The sequence below is a fragment of the Heteronotia binoei genome, chromosome 10 (genome assembly GCF_032191835.1).
Source record: "Heteronotia binoei isolate CCM8104 ecotype False Entrance Well chromosome 10, APGP_CSIRO_Hbin_v1, whole genome shotgun sequence".
Lineage (NCBI taxonomy): Eukaryota > Metazoa > Chordata > Lepidosauria > Squamata > Gekkonidae > Heteronotia > Heteronotia binoei.
In genome coordinates this window covers 54,476,410-54,493,232 of record NC_083232.1, presented here as the reverse complement: position 1 = coordinate 54,493,232, position 16,823 = coordinate 54,476,410, and the positions used below count along the sequence as shown (strand labels likewise).

The 16,823-nt window shown below is 38.2% G+C and overlaps 1 protein-coding gene across 2 annotated transcripts in view; it reads left to right on the top strand.

Moving 5' to 3' along the window:
* Positions 1-16,823, top strand: part of IGF2BP3 (insulin like growth factor 2 mRNA binding protein 3) — a 106,577-nt gene extending 89,754 nt beyond the window's left edge. For both annotated transcript variants that reach the window (XM_060248641.1, XM_060248643.1), the window contains exons 11-15: positions 5,954-6,073; positions 6,684-6,758; positions 12,165-12,296; positions 12,405-12,518; positions 14,218-16,823. In XM_060248641.1, coding sequence (XP_060104624.1) covers positions 5,954-6,073; positions 6,684-6,758; positions 12,165-12,296; positions 12,405-12,518; positions 14,218-14,319 — 543 coding nt within the window. In that variant the 3' untranslated portion in view covers positions 14,320-16,823. The remainder of the gene's footprint in view (positions 1-5,953; positions 6,074-6,683; positions 6,759-12,164; positions 12,297-12,404; positions 12,519-14,217) is intronic.

Here is a 16,823-nt window from a genome sequence, read left to right as displayed (position 1 = left end):
GCCCCACAGTATTGTGTCTGTGGAGGTCACTGAGATCCCATTTTGAACGCATGTCTGGTTTCACACACATGTTTATTTGGGAAATACTTGTTTGCTGGATGAATGTTGCAAAATTAGCAAGACAGGGGAGTTGTGTTTGGTCTCTTTGATTTAATATCTGTGTTGATGTTTGTAAAATGGATTTTGTAAAATGCTTTTGGAGGCTTTGGTATGAGATGTAACTTGTACAGATTGACTGAACATCTGTAGAGAAGGTGAGACTTATGGCATTTAGTTCCTTGGTCCACAGTGGAACCTCAGAAGGAACATTTCTTTAATTGTTTAAGAAATGTCTTTGCTATATGGAACAAAACTGCTAATGATAACTCAACCTTTATTACATACATAAATAGACCCCCCCATACACACAAATTTTTATATTTCTCTCTTTTCTTCCCAATGAGGACCCAAAGCAGCTAACAGTTTAGGGAAAAAACACAAAAGAGAAAACAGAAACAGTTCTGGATGTCAAGTAGGTCTTCTATGTTGGCCAATCTTCTCTACCCTATGTCCTTAAAGACCTGTGAGCAAATAAGAGAACAAACGCTGCGGCCAGCCAGCTAGGTAGCAGGATCTTCCCAATTCATCAGCTACCATGTGGGTGTAAAAATACCTCCCATCAGGTTTCTAATGAATTTGATTAAATCATGTAATGTTTCAGATTTTAAACGGTGTTTAATGTAAGGGAAATCATTTTGTGTGCTGCATGGGATGAAATCTAAACTTCAGGTTTTTTCCCTCCCTCTTAATAAATAGAAACATTAGAGTGCCCAGTAAGGAGCCATTTCAGAGAATGCAATTTTTCTAGGATACGTGTTATTTCTAAGAACTACTCATGATTTTACCTGGCAGAATGTTATGATTCAGAATCACTTTGTTTTTTAAAATTTGCACAAGTAGTATGCATGATGCATACCCAAATTATTAAATTATATATTAGTCATTTCTCTTAATAGACTTCTCGTAAACAGAGATTTAGATAAAGTATATTTCTTTTCCCTAGATTTAACAGCCATTAGCTATTCATCCCCAGTTTTTGACTAAAAGGAGCGGGGAGGGACTTGGGAATGAAAGTCAGTTCCATCATGATACTATAAGGAGAAAAACTGCCGCATCTCACACACAGCTGTTTGCCAATCTACATGATAGCAAATAGCGCAGTGTCCACTTCTCAAGAAAGTGTCATTAGCTATTTTATCCAAAGATTAATATTTATTTTTGGAGAGGGGGGTCATACTAAAACAATATAAGCTAGGGAGTCTACTTGATCTGGACAATTTGCGCTCTTCTGCAGCAGTTCTGTTATCTCTCTCACACCTCAGCTGAGTAAGACATTTCACCAGGGGTATCAAACTCATTTGTTATGAGGGCCAGATCTGCCATAAGTGAGACCTTGTTAGGCTGGCCCATGGGTGTCATAAAATGTAATGCCATGTAGTGGAGATGTAAACTTTATAAAGGACACAGACAAACACAATTGAAGATTTTTTAAATCTTAAAAAAATTAGCTTAAAACATTAGCACTCTTGCAGTATTTTGTTTATTTAACAGTGTCTGATAACTGACATCCCTTGCTCTTAATTATTACATCAAAATCTGGAGACAATATCTGTGCTGTCGCAATCTTGAATATGCTGTTCGGGTGTGTATCTGTAAGTTGCAAACCTACTTTTGATTTATTGATACTCATTACAGAAATCTCATGGTCAAAGCTCTGAACCTAAGACCCAGAGGAAAACATGAAATGGCTGGGCATTGTGAACTTTTGTTCCATAAGTTGCTTCATGTCAAGAACATATCAAGACACCATGACGCAGACTGACGGCTATGTGTTTGTCTTCAAAACTATAGTCTTCCCCAGAGAAATAACTACAATTCCTACAAGGCAATGCAAGAATAGAGAGAGAGTCACATATAGTGGCCAGTATCCACCTACTGTTTGGGAAGTCTAAGTTCAAAATCCCCAGTCAATCAAAGGAAAATGTGAAATGTGAAAGAAAAATCAAAGGAAAGTGCTGGGTGAACTTAGTCTGGACACACACTCTCATCCTAATCCACTTTACTGGCTTGTTGTTACTCCTCATCTAAATAGTTCACATACTTTTCTAGTGAGAAAGACTGGATCATGACAGCATGAATACAGTGATAAAGGGGGGGGGGGCAAAGGAGGAGATCCCTGGCATAACAAACCCAACAAAATGCACACACAAACTCTGTTTCTCTGTAGCAAGGCAAAAAGCTCATACCTTGAATAAAACTTTGTTGGTCTTAAAGATGCTTTATATTTCTCTCTGTGAGTGAGGGAATTGGGCAAAGTGGGGGGGCCTCAGCCAATGGAAGGGAGAGAAATTTGGCTCAGTAGCTCTTCTATGCAGTTGAGAGAGCGAAGCAAGCTCTCTTGCTCTGTAGCTCTTGTGTGATTGAGAGAGCCTGGCAAAACAAGCTGAGATGCAGAAGGAAGCTGATGACAATGAGTTCCTCATGGGCCTGAAAGGAGTCCTGTGTGGACCTATCCATCCCATGGGCCACATGTTTGACACCCCTATGTTACACCTTATCAATAGAAAATCTTGTCTAAACTTCTAATGAGCGGAAATAGTCCAGCAAAGAATAGTTACCACTAAAGGGCATCTGAAAGAAGAGTGGAGAACATGACAGTTTGTTTCCTTGAGCACAAAGGATTTAATTTAAGATCTTATTTTGAAACTTTTTAGTTTACTTTCCAAGTGCTGTTCTTTGCAGCCTTCAACTGCTCTGTTGAAGGGAAAGTCTTTTCTCTAAATTCCTACTTCTGATGGACATAGAGGTCTCTGAAATTAGAAACTGAAACAGAACAGGAGCTGTTGGCTGCTTGAAGGTGGAAAACTGAAATGTAATGATAGATTGATAAATAATAGTAGGTAGTTTTAGAAGCCCCAACTCTAATTGCATGGTGGTGGATGAAATACATTGCAGAATACCCAACAAGTTTCTGAAGAATTTATTTGAAGAAATTTAAGACATTCAATATGGCCAGTATACCAAATGCTCTATAAATGATCATAAGTGCTGGTACAAATTGCGCTCCTTTGCAATAAAATATTTTATAAAGAAAATAAAGGAGGGACTTAACTTCTGCATTAACTAACACATGGATGTTCAGATTTTGTGAAAACCATAACCCTGAGGAGCTTGAAATTTCTTACTATCTCAATTGAGTTTTTCCACAAGGATAAAGAACACATACTTCTGTATTTGGATTTAGAGAATATTAGTATCCTTGCTTTATTGAAGTTTTTTTCTAAATATAATTTGATGGAGAAATCATAAAACCTATTCAGCATTTTCACTAAACCTGAGAGAGTATAAGGGCTAAAAGAACTAGATCATCCACATATGCTCTGTACCTTATTTAGGAAAACAGTTTAGGGAAACAGAACCTGCAGTCCTGACTAGGAAGACAATCAGATATATATGTGTGTGTGTATGTACACATACACACAAGTGGTCTGACTGATTTATCAATGCCCAGCCCAAACCCATGGACCTAGATTCCCAAAATTTGGAGAGCGCATTCCTTCCATGATGTAAGTGCCCACTCTGAAGGGATTTTTTTAGTAAAAATGTGTTTTCACAAAGGAGTAAAGCGTTGCTGTGTGCCTGGCAGCAGCTGCTGCCTGCTTGCACACCTCTCTCTCTGATTGGACAGCTACGGAGCTCTTTTCTGAGGTGAAAATCAGTTAACAGAGACTGCAGACAGTTGAACAGGTGCCCTGACTGACTCATCAACTTAATTTAAGATCTTCTAGGTCCAGCCCAAACCCCTGGACCTAGAAACCCAAAATGTGAGGATTGCATGCCTTCCATGGTTGGCTGGAAAGGAGGTAGGTTTGCCAACTCCAGGTTGGGAAATTCCTGGAGATTTGATGGGTGGAACCTGGAGAGGGTGTGGTGTGAGGAGGGGTGCAAGTGAAGCAAATTAATGAACAAAGTGTTCAAAAAGATGTCTTCAGTTTGCATCAAATGTAAAGTTGAATGCAGAGGAAGCCCTATTACAAAAAACACCAGAATAAACAAAACCTGTTGGTCTATATAACTTAAATTAGGTGTAATACTGATAATAGATATTGAAATGAAGTTATCAACCCAATGTGCAGATCAATGTAAATGACTGAATCATGTCTATATCAGGTAACAAAGCAGTTGCATCAATTTAATTTCAATGCAGATTTATATTCCAGCTACTTTATTTCCTCCACAGTGACTGATTCAGAGCTATATATAGCTGGAAGGCATTGGGTTTCCAAATATATCTCTTGTAATAAATGCTCTATTATTGACTGCATCTTTTACTTCACTTTGAGTGCTACTCATTTGATGTGGTTTTTCAATTTGTGTGACAATCTTAAAAGACAGTATAACTACATTGAAATGCTTCTGCTGTTTGTGAAGATGTCATGATAAGATGAGAGAAAACAACTTCTGGCATTGTCTGAGAGCTGTATTTCTTTTTGGAATAATTGTACTGGTAATAGGTATGCATTGCATTGTGTTGCAGGTACCAACTTATACTTAGGGAATCATAGATAGGAGAAGTATAAATAGCCACATGTCATTGAGACCAGATCTCTAGCTGGAAGACAGAATCATCCATGAGTTGCATTTGTCTCATCCACAGACCTTCAGAGTATTCTGTATTCATAGGTGTGTCATGGGTTAGATGGATATAATTGAGTTTTGCAATTATGTGAATGTAGAACTTGACCATCTTTATAAAAAACATTATTCTTAAAAATTAAACTGGTTATGTCTAAAGGTAAACTGAGAGTGTAATAGATACATATGAAGGTGGCTTATACTATTAGACAATATCAAACTTAATGTTGTCCATTTTTGGCAGTAGCTCACCAAGGCCTCAAGCCAGAAGTCTTTCCAAGCCCTGATGTTTCTGCCACCATCCACAAACTCCTTTTACCTGCGTGAAATAGCGAATGATACCACAGAGAACTTTCTTTCTGCATACAACTTAGTGGGATAATGTAGTTGTCATCACAGCTGAACTTTTTATAGCATTAACTGTGGGACAGAGTGGGGATGGTTTACATAAGATTAGTGGTAGGTTAGGCCCCAGATTATTGTTGCATAAATTTCTAGGATTGGTGTTATGGTAGCCAGTATCTGGTACTTGGATCGCTTTCCCTGCCCATCCCCTGACCAAACAGCCGTAACTATGCATATATGGAGTGTGTCCTTTTAGAAAAAACATTTAAATACACTGAAATTTTTGTGTACTCTTTAATTGTTGTGAAAACTTCTAAAATGATCAGAACTGTATTTCAGAAGTTAGAGAAGAATTAGATAAGCCTAAATAGAATTCTGTTTCCTCTTTAGAACTTGCTTGACTGAAGACAGTAGAACAAAGTGTGAGCCCAGGCACCTTTGAGGCCAACAAAGTTTAATTCTGGGTGTAAGCTTCCACATGGATGCACACAGAAAATATTACACTATTCAACATGACACACAGACTTTTTTTTGAAACTCTGGATATTTCAAATTAATATTACTTGTGTGGTCTTCCATTTATTAGGTGGTTGGCTTAAAGAGTATATTTAAACCACAAATGGTGCCTGCTATATTGTAGGTGTGGTCTAATATGGTCCTCGGGCTTTAGAAACAATCTTGTATTTAATTTACTCATCTGTTTTGAGACTGCTGCCAAGAATCCATGGCAGTTCATCATGTAATACTGGAGCTTTGTTATGCAATATTTTTGTTCCAGTTGCAATGTAGATTATACACAACTGGAAATCCTGTAGGATGAATGTTTGTCATATTTCACTGTTCTTACAAACAAGTTATACAACATCATATGCAGTTGATTTTTGTTCAGACAATAAACCCTTTCTCTGTTTTTTCACCTTTTTATCTGCCCCAGCAACAGCCCGAGTCTGAGACTGTTCATCTGTTCATCCCAGCCTTGGCAGTGGGGGCCATTATCGGCAAGCAGGGGCAGCACATCAAACAGCTTTCTCGTTTTGCAGGTGCATCTATAAAGGTAATGTTAAACCAATTAACTTCATAGAACAAAGTTGGAGTCCAGTGTATCGCCAATCTTTGAGTGCTCCAGCAAGTTTCTGCAGGTTCTGTTCTGTGTTTGTGTTAGGTGCGTTGCTTTTAATTTAACGTTGTGCATGGTACCAGCTATTTATCAAATGCATCTTCCTGTCTTCTTCAGAGACACGATAATTGGAAACATGTTTCTAAAAAGTTTTTTGAAGAATGAATATTAAACTTGAACCCTCTCCTCGTGGTGGTCTTGACTTACAGATACATTTGTTTCTACAAAAACCTGACACAAGATTTAAATCACTTTATTAAAAGATATTTTTAAAATAAGTAGGGTTTTAGAAAGTAGTTTCTGCAAGCCCAGGGAAAGGCCAGTATATGCAGGAAATGAAGCAAATGGGGAAGAAAAATTGCCTTAAAAACACATATGTCCAACCAAAGAAGGTGCAAGTGGGTATCGATGCCTTCGCAGCTGATGCATAAACATTAAGACTCATTTTCATTGTTAATATTTCTGGTATGCTTGTATTGGGAAAATAGTTTTTCAACCTTACAGGTCAAAATTTATTCCATTATTCATATCAGTCATTTTTTTCTAGATTGCACCTGCTGAAGGACCAGATGCTAAGCTAAGAATGGTGATAATCACGGGACCACCAGAGGCACAGTTTAAGGTACTGTATTCTAATAATCTTATTTTGTTCTTCCAGTCATAGTTGCTTTTCTCAAGGCTACAGCTGGCTCTTCTAAGCATCCTAGAAGTGCTGTGCTCACTTCAGCTTCTCTGAAATTTGAGTCAGAAGATATGACAGTCTTCCCCCACCCCCACCCCACACACATTAGTAAGGGAGCACCCTTCCCATACTGCCTCCCAGCAGTGCACATAAGCAGCTGGCTAAGTGTGAACTCTCATCAATAGATGCCTGAAGGTGCTTGGGAAACTTTCCTACCCATCTCAGTTTTTCAAAAGTTCTATTTGTTTGTTTGTTTATTTTAAGAAATTTTTAAAAAATCAATCAGACACAAAAATCAATTGGCACCCCTAAGTCTGGTGAGTCCTTCCCAGCTCTGACCGTGGCCCTCTTCAGTCTGCTCTCACTAGGTCTGTGATACAGTATGAAGCAGGCAAAAAAGAGAACTCTTTTACAGCCAATTAGAGACATTCCCCCCCAATTCCTTCTCAGCCCCAAAGTGACCTGCTAAATGTATACTGTAGCAAAGAATGACAAGATATCGTGATATACTTCCTAAGAATATACTTTGGTTATTATGACACATACAATGAACAATTCATAAAACTCCTACATTGCAGGCAACATATAAAGACCATGTTTTTAAATAAGTCCTTATTTCCTCTCATAAAATCATAGAGTTGAAAGGGACCTCTAGGGTCATCTAGTCCAACCCCCTGCACAATGCAGGAAACTCACAAACACTTCCCCCTAAATTCACAGGATCTTCATTGCTGTCAGATGGCCATCTGGCCTCTAAAAACGTCCAAGGAAGGAGAACCCACCACCTCCCGAGGAAGCCCGTTCCACTGAGGAATCATTCTAACACTCAGGAAGTTCTTCCTAATGTTGAGCCAGAAACTCTTTTGATTTAATTTCAGCCCATTGGTTCTGATCCTACCTTCCGGGGCCACAGAAAACAATTCCACACCATCCTCTATATGACAGCCCTTCAAGTACTTGAAGATGGTGATCATATCACCTCTCAGCTGCCTCCTCTCCAGGCTAAACATCCCCAGCTCCTTCAACCTTTATAGGACTTGGTCTCCAAACCCCTCACCATTTTTGTCGCCCTCCTCTGGACCCGTTCCAGCTTGTCTATATCATTCTTAAAATGTGGTGCCCAAAACTGAGCACAATATTCCAGGTGAGGTCTTATCAGAGCAGAGCAAAGCGATACCATCACATCACGTGATCTGAACACTATACTTCTGTTGATACCACGCAAAATTGCATTTGCCTTTTTAGCCACCGCATCACACTGTTGACTCATGTTCAGCGTATTATCCACTAAGACCCCTAGATCCTTTTTGCACATACTACAGCTAAGACAAGTCTCCCTCATCCTATAACCATGCATTGGATTTTTCCTACCTAAATGCAGAACTTTACATTTATCCCTGTTAAAATTCATTTTATTGGTTTTAGCCCAGTTTTCCAGCCTGTCTGGGTCATCCTGTATCCTGTTTCTGTCGTCTTCTATGTTTGCAACCTCTCTCAATTTAGTATCATCTGCAAATTTAATAAGCATTCCCTCTATTCCTTCATTCAAATCATTGATAAAGATGTTGAACAAAACAGGTCCCAGGACAGATCCTTGAGGCACTCCACTTGTCACCCCTCTCCAAGAGGATGAGGAACCATTCACAAGCACGCTCTGGGTGCAATCTGTCAACCAGTTACAGATCCACCTAACGGTAACAGGATCCAAACCACATTTTACCAACTTGTCAATAAGGATAGTATGCGGAACATGATCAAAAACCTTACTGAAATCAAGATAAACGATGTCTACAGCATTCCTCTGATCCAGCAAGGTAGTCACTTTCTCAAAAAAAGAGATCAGGTTAGTCTGACATGACTTGTTCTTGAGAAAACCATGCTGGCTCTTAGTAATCATGTCCATTCTTTCTAAATGTTCCAGGACCGACTGATGATTTGTTCTAAAACTTTTCCAGGTATAGACGTCAAGCTGACGGGTCAGTAGTTACTCGGATTGTCTTTTTTCCCCTTCTTGAAGATGGGGACAACATTCACCTGCCTCCAGTCTTTCGGCACCTCTCCTGTTCTCCAAGAATTCTCAAAAATAATAGCCAGAGGCTCAGAAATTACACCCGCAAGCTCTTTTAGAACCCTTGGATGCAATTCGTCTGGCCCTGAGGACTTAGTTTCATTTAAAGATACTAGATGTTTATGTACTACCCCATGCTGATCCTAGGTTGGAACTTCATACCCTCCTTATATGTTCTGTTTTTGCCATGTTGAGCATCGTTTCCCTCAGAAGAGAAGATTGAGGAAAAGTAGGAATTGAGCAGTTCCTCCCTCTCTTCATTACCTGTTACAGTTTCACTTTCTTGCCCTTGCAATGGGCCTACCGTGTCCTTGCTCTTTTTCTTACTCTGAACGTAAGAAAAGAACCCTTTTTTGTTGATTTTAGCATCTTAGGCCATCCTAAGCTCATACTGAGCTTTAGCTGTCCTAACTTTTTTTCTATAAGCACTGGTGATTTGTTTATATTCATCCTTGGTTATGAGGCCCTCCTTCCAATTCCTAAATTTGAAGCTGTCGGACTCTATATGTGAGTGGATTTTGAATTTTTTGTCAGGTCGTTCACAAAGGGTTAAAATGGATGGATATATTTCCTCCGTGAAGATCTTAAATACTGGCACCCCTCAGGGATGTGTCTTGAGTCCACTTCTTTTCACTATTTACACGTCTGATTGTGTTTCTAGCAGTCTGAGTAACAAAATCATTAAGTACGCAGATGATACAACGTTGGTAGGGCTCATCTCTGAGGATGATGAGTCTGCGTATAGGAGGGAAGTTCAACAGCTGTCCCTTTGGTGTAAAGTAAATAATCTTATTTTTAATATAAATAAGACGAAGGAAATTATAGTGGATTACAGGAAGAGTAGTTTGGACATCCAGCCGTTGTTTATTGATGGTGTTATGGTAGAACAGGTGACAGAATGGAAGTTTCTGGGAATTACCATGAAACAAGATCTAACATGGGGGGCAAATACTTTAGCTCTAGAGAAAAAGGCCCAGCAACGACTATACTACTTAAGACTCTTAAGATCACTACAACTGTCAGGGAGTCTGCTGGTTGCCTTTTATCGTAGTTCCATTGAGAGCATTTTATCTTATTGCCTCTGCGCGTGGTTTGGGAGCTGCACGGAAGCAGAGAGAAGGGTGCTCCAAAGAGTGACGAGAAGAGCACAAAAGATTTGCGGATGTTCTCTCCCCTCATTGGTGGATCTGTATAATATGAGATGTAAAAAGAAGATACAAATGATCCTAAGGGACCCCTCACATCTGGGCCATTTGCTATTTGAGATCTTACCGTCAGGTAGACGATATAGAGTGTTGAAGGCTAGGACAAACAGATTTAAGGACAGTTTCTATCCAAGTGCTGTGGTTAGGTTAAATGCAGGGTTATGAAGGATTATCTGTTTTAGATGTATTTAAATGGTTTTAATGGTTTTATGAATGTTTATCTGTTTTAGATGTATTTAAATGGTTTTAGATTTATTTAAATGGTATGAATATGAATATGTGTGTTTGATGTGTTGGTATGTTTGTGGAAGAGCACCTCATTTCGTTGCTCTCTTTTTGTGGAGAACAATGACAATAAAATTTATCTATCTAAAGGAGTCTCTAATAATTTAAATAATTTAAATTTTAATATTTTAGGTCATTGTTTTGATTTTTATATTGTGTCTTTGTTATACACCTTGTAAACTATCCTTACGATGTTATTCTTGGTGATTTTATCTGTAAAATTTTCAGTTTTACATTGATTGTAAGCTATGATAATACCTCAATAAAATTTGTTTAAATTTGAAAAAATAATAATAATAATGATCCAATCTGATCGATACAGTTCATTCCTTCCCCAGTCCAGATTCAAGGATAATCCTTATACTTGCTGATATCTAGATGATTTTTTCAACAGTATTCCTTCCTCAAGGCAAAACGTTGTACTTAGTACACATACAATAATATTCAACCAAATCCACAAATATAGACAGATGTCACGATATCTCACATTTGTTTCTTGTATGTTAAACACAGCTCTTGCTTCAGTTGCAGGGTGTAATACAGTTTTAGCCTGTATTTCATCCTGTAAATCATCATCTTGTGAGTATGTAAGGTCACTGCTGAGCTTGTGGATGAACTTCTTTGTGGAAACTAGCACTTCCTTGTAGCAGCTCCATATGGAGTAACTGTTATTTTTGTGCAGTGTTTGTGAGCTATTAAAAAGTGCTCCTGTAATTACAAAAATAATGGCAGCTATATATACAGTTCTCAGCTGAAGGTGTCATTAAATACTTATTTATGAACATCACCTGTGTGTATCCAAAACACTTGTAGGGACTGCTACATTTCTGAGTACAGCCTGGCTATCTTGATTTAGTTGCTGGCTAGATAAATAACATCAGCAGGCTGATTGCCCTCTTTTATAACATGCAAGAGAGAGCGCACAAGAGAGAGAATTTAAAGGTCCCTGGGAATTTTGAATGACAGCCATTTAAAAAAAAAAAGCTGTGTGCCACAGATAATTGAACACTCTTGTGACTTATAAAGGAAATGCTATAGGGATACTCAATCATCCTGCTGTTTTAATGAAGAAAACCACATCAGAACTTGAGCATAGCCTAGTTTATTTAGGGGATGTCCAGATCCTCTATTAGAAATCTGTATTTGCTCTAAATTTCCAAAATGTGGCTGAGGCAGCACAGTAATTTTGGATTATTCAAAGTGGTACATAACACAGGTTTGGGTAGTGGAATGTTGTCTATAGAACTAAGTAGAATGTATTCATATTTATTTATTATATATAGAAATCATATTATATATATGTATAATTTATTATATATATATTTCTCTAACGTCAGAGAAAAAAGAAGCTTGATTCCTTAGTTCATGCAAGAAATAAGTAGGAGCTAGAGAAGAATATCTCAAAGAAAAGTATATATTGCACAACAGCAGAATATCACCATTTGTTGCATACAATTGATGTCCTGGATATAAATTGGTTGAAGAGCCCTAAGCAGTGTGGAAGAAAAAATTGAAACGAAGTAAAAAAAATACCTAGGACCTTCGTTTGGAACTGGGCTATAAGACCACTGCGTTGGACTCATTTATTTCATAATATAATTAATGTTAGAATATTTTTTGCCTAAGTGTTGGGTTTCTCACAAACTGTTTTAAACCATCACTCCCATTTATTATTGGAAATACTACTGTAGTCCCATATATTTCTAAAAGAATGCATATACGTGCATATATAGGACTGGATTTAGTATGAGACTGATGTGATAATTGGTAATATTGTTCACTTTTCAGGCTCAAGGAAGAATCTATGGGAAACTTAAAGAAGAAAATTTCTTTGGGCCTAAAGAAGAAGTGAAACTAGAGGCTCATATAAAAGTACCATCCTATGCTGCTGGTAGAGTTATTGGAAAAGGAGGCAAAACGGCAAGTATCTGAAGAAAAGTAAAATATAAAAACTCCCTTCTTGATCAGTGCTATAGAGCATTGTAGGCTGATGCAGTGATTTTACTGTTTGGGTTGGGGGTTTTACAGGTAAATGAGCTTCAGAATTTGACAAGTGCAGAAGTCGTCGTTCCTCGTGACCAGACACCTGATGAAAATGATCAGGTGGTTGTGAAAATTACTGGCCATTTCTATGCATGCCAGGTAGGTGGATGTTTTTCTCACTTGAGGACAAATTATGTGAGCAGAATCCTTTGTTTTCTAACCTGATAATTCTACCCAGCTAACTGAACTAATAACCCCTAAGAGGGGAATGAAACTGGTCAGTGACTTAGCATGAAGTTTTTCATTGTATTTATGTATCCATGTTCTGTTAAATCATTCCTATTGCAATCTTGATGAGGGGAAAAAAGAATTGTTCCTAGTTTATCTACCAGTAAATATAGCTATTTAATAGAAAATGTAGTGGTCCTGTGCCTATAACTGGGTAGTGAAATAGGATCACTCACAGGTAAGGTAGGGTTTTCTGTGTACTTGGACAGACTCCCACAACGGTATTAGTTTGTACATTTTTAAAAAGAAAAGAAATTCAGCCTGAGGACTGAGCACCCATTAGGAAAGGAAGTAAAGGAAAACAAGATGGGGGAGGGGAGTAGAATTAACCTTGACTGTTGTAATATTGACATGGGGGAGAATTATTGCCAGGATATAAAATGATCATCACCCAACCAGACAGCCTACAAAACACACAAACTCTGGGATTCTATGAATATAATAGATTTTACCTCTTTGATATTAAAAGAGCTTCAAGATTGAAGAGTATGTATTGTAATAAATCTTTCCCTCACTTCAGACAAAGTTGTAAAGAAGGCTCAAATCACCCTGAAGGTGATTGCTCAGGTTCAGGGCCAGGTAATCAGGTCATGGTTGCCTGTTCCTAAAATCCTTGCATTTGGGGCAGTTGCACTACTGTGCTAGATTGCTTCTGTAGTCCCAGAGCTTCATAATTTCTTGCCATTGCCCTACATGAATGGAATTTCAGATCACCTTGTTCCTTTCCCCCTTGTAATTCCTTGTGAACACAAGGAATTTCTATGTATTTAAGATTGTGGCAACAATTTACAGGGCATGATATAATGCATATGCCATATTTACTCAAAAGGAAGATGACCCTGAATATGATAACTCCCCTAAAAAAAGAGACTATACATAAAAAACACGACCTTAAATTTTAGATTCCCCCCCCCCCCAAAAAAAAGGCAAACCAGCCGCGTCCTCCTTCGACCAACCTCAGTCTTCCTTGTTCCCCATCCAAGCTGGAAACTCTAAAGGGCTCTGTTGTCACAGTAGTTGTGGCCTCTGGGCATCTCTTGTAGGACAGCCAATCTAGAGCCAGAAAAACACCAAAGACACAAGCTACTTCCAGCCCCTTTCATAGCTGATAAGAGGAGCTGACCTTTCCCTTCTTGCTTTCTGACTAAGCTAATGTCATCCCCACAATTTAGTCACACAGGAGGCTTCCAGCCCCTCCCAGGTAGTGAATGATGACAGTTCTCTCCCTCTGGGTTTTCTGTCCAAGCCAGCAAGTATTAAGAAAAAGAGTGTACCAACAGCAATTCCAGCCTGTGTGACCAAACTGCATGCCCTTTTGCCTCTCTCTTCAGGCAGAGTATTTGTATATATTGGTATGCAAATATAAGATAACCCCAACTTTAAAAGCTGCTGGAAAGGTATTTTTTTAATTTGTTTTGTATTTGAGTAAATACAGTAATGCAGTCTCTGTTATGTAAAATTATAGTCCCAAGAGCGATTGAGGTGCAGGTGATCATAAAGAGGTATGAAAAGTTAATCTTAACATAAAAGGTGGTTTTTGGAACTGACCATCAGTTTCACTTCACTGCAGCTTGCTCAAAGGAAAATTCAGGAAATACTGGCTCAGGTAAGGAGGCAGCAACAACAGCAAAAGACAGCGCAAAGTGGATCGACTCAGCAAAGACGAAAATAAAGGCTTAGGAAAAGACCCTTCGGAGACAGATGCCAGACCAAAGAGAGACTGTACTGGACAGGTTCTGGGTACCTGTTGGAGTTGTATGCAGACGTTTCACCAAGCCAGTCACTTGTCTGAGGACCAGGCCACACATGGCATGCTGTCTCTGAGAATGTATTCTTTAGGCTCTCTTACTTTTGAAACCCAGCTTTAAACTAAGGACCCCTTCACTTCCCTTTTTGTTCTATTCTCACAGTTCAACATAAACTTGTTAGTCTTCTTTTATTGTTCTTGCTATTCCCCAGCAATTTTAGAACTTTGTTTAATGAAGCTTTCTCTTTTGAGTTCACTGATTTAAAAAAAAAAGGCATTGCTCTTCTAGGTCCACGTGTAAAAGAAGAAAACACGATTGGAAGGGTGGGATTCTGGGAGGGTTTGGGTTTAGAACAAGGGCATTGACCAGAGGTTAAGTGTTACTCCCAATGCTAACCAAGTGGCATTTCTTTTAAAAACATTTGGTTACATTTTTACATAACACTGCCATGTATAAACTAAGGGAAGTGTTGAATGGTGTTGGCCAGGGCATGAAAAGATAAATATGCATTTTACTAAACTACCTCAGGCATTTAATACCTCAAATAAGAAATTGTTCCTTTTTTGCTTTTTTTTTCTTTTTGGGTATTTTGTATACTTTATAAAGCTAATAGTTCTTGAGCATTTTATTTTTTTAAAAAAAGTAAAATTTGATCAGCCAGCAGCTAGAAGTGCTACAGAACTTGGGGGTGGGGGGATATAGCAGATGGCTTCTAGCTGCTGGTTGATGGGAGTGAGATGGAAAAAATATAGTCTCAGATTATATCTGAGGGTTTCAACACAATCATTTGTTTGGGGGAGGGGGGAGTTAGTGAATGTTCAAACAATACCTAAACAAATGCCAACATTCTGATTGCAGCAATGCCATGATTTTTCTTTTATGATGGGATGAAAAAGTTTGTGATGGTACTTTGTTGGGAACAGAACAAGGAAGTGATGGCAAGAGGCTGGGACTTGGGGGTAAATTTTAGAAAGTCTTCTGCAGACTGGAAAAAAAATTCTTGTACTACTTGATTGAATGCATGAACCCTTTGTGCCTTTGACCATCACTACCTAACTACTAATGCTACACTTAAAAACATTTGCAGCCCATTTGTACTTTGCTGTTCTGTTTCAAAGAGCAAGCTTCATCTTCAGTTTGGTAGGATGCTAGATCTGCTAGAGTGGTTTAGAGGCAAAGTTTCTCTTCTCTCAAGCAGACTGCTTCATACTGTTTTCAGTTGCCACAATATAGGGGAGGGGAGGAGAGATCAAACACTGTTTGGTCACATTTAAAGGTAATGAAAGGCTAAGTTTACATATCCAGCCGCTATTAAGGGCCACACTTCAGCCACTTAGAAGGTTTCTCTCTTTTTTAAAAAAATAAATTAATACAACCTCAAGCTTGGCTTTCAAAAACAGATACAGCAGGATTTATGCACATTCTGCAACCAACCCATGACAGGAAGAAGAGAACTTATCAAAAGGCAGAGATCACAGGAAATTTACCAAATTTGGTTTTTTTGTTTAATTTCAGAATGTAATTTGAATCATGATTGTGGTAATATGCATTCAAGTTTCTACAATAAACTTCAGTCTACCTCAGTTTTAACAATGTGGCAACACATGGTGCATAAAGACTGCTGTGCGTGTGCACGCCTGCCCGTGTGCACGAGCCATGCTATTACCTCGGACCCTTTTGTTTGTGATGTTTCTGTGCATGAGAAGATTGGAATTGCTACGCTGCACTGATTTGAGGGGCACAATTAGCAAAAACAAAAATTTGTTTCACCATTTTGTTGATCTACCTCTTAGATTGATATTAAAATAGAGGCATTTCTACATAGAATAGATCATTTTCCCAAAGATCATTGTTGTACAGGTTAGATAACTTTTGAAAAATGGTCTGGTTTTTTACTTCATCTTTTCTTTACTAATTGGTTTAAAAATCATAAATTTATGTTGTAGTTTAGCAGAAGGAAAAAACAGAAGGGTTTTTTTTGTTTGTTCTTGGACAGTACTTTTACCTAATCTTTAGGAGATTTTCTTTTTCTTACAATGAATTTACAATTACTGAAGTATAAGACAGTCATAGTGTGAAGTTTTGTTGTCTGAATCCAATATTTTCTTAATATTGGGGAAAGTGTGATTTGATCGTTTTCCATAACAAATTTATTTTACATAATAAGTGCGCTGCATTTACATCTGCTGATTTAAATATTGTCATTTCTCTTAAATTTGTAGACTTTAGTGTGGTAAATCATGTCTTTTACTTTCAACTGAGATTTGGTAACTTGGAGTATTTGGAAATAGCTAGGAATTTATTCTGTAAATTACTTCAGTATTCATGAAAGTATTGATCATTTCTCTTCTGTAATGTGCCCCCCCAATGCAGCTTCACTTGCCAGGTGCCTCTGAATGGAATAAAGAGTTTAACTCCTATCATCAGA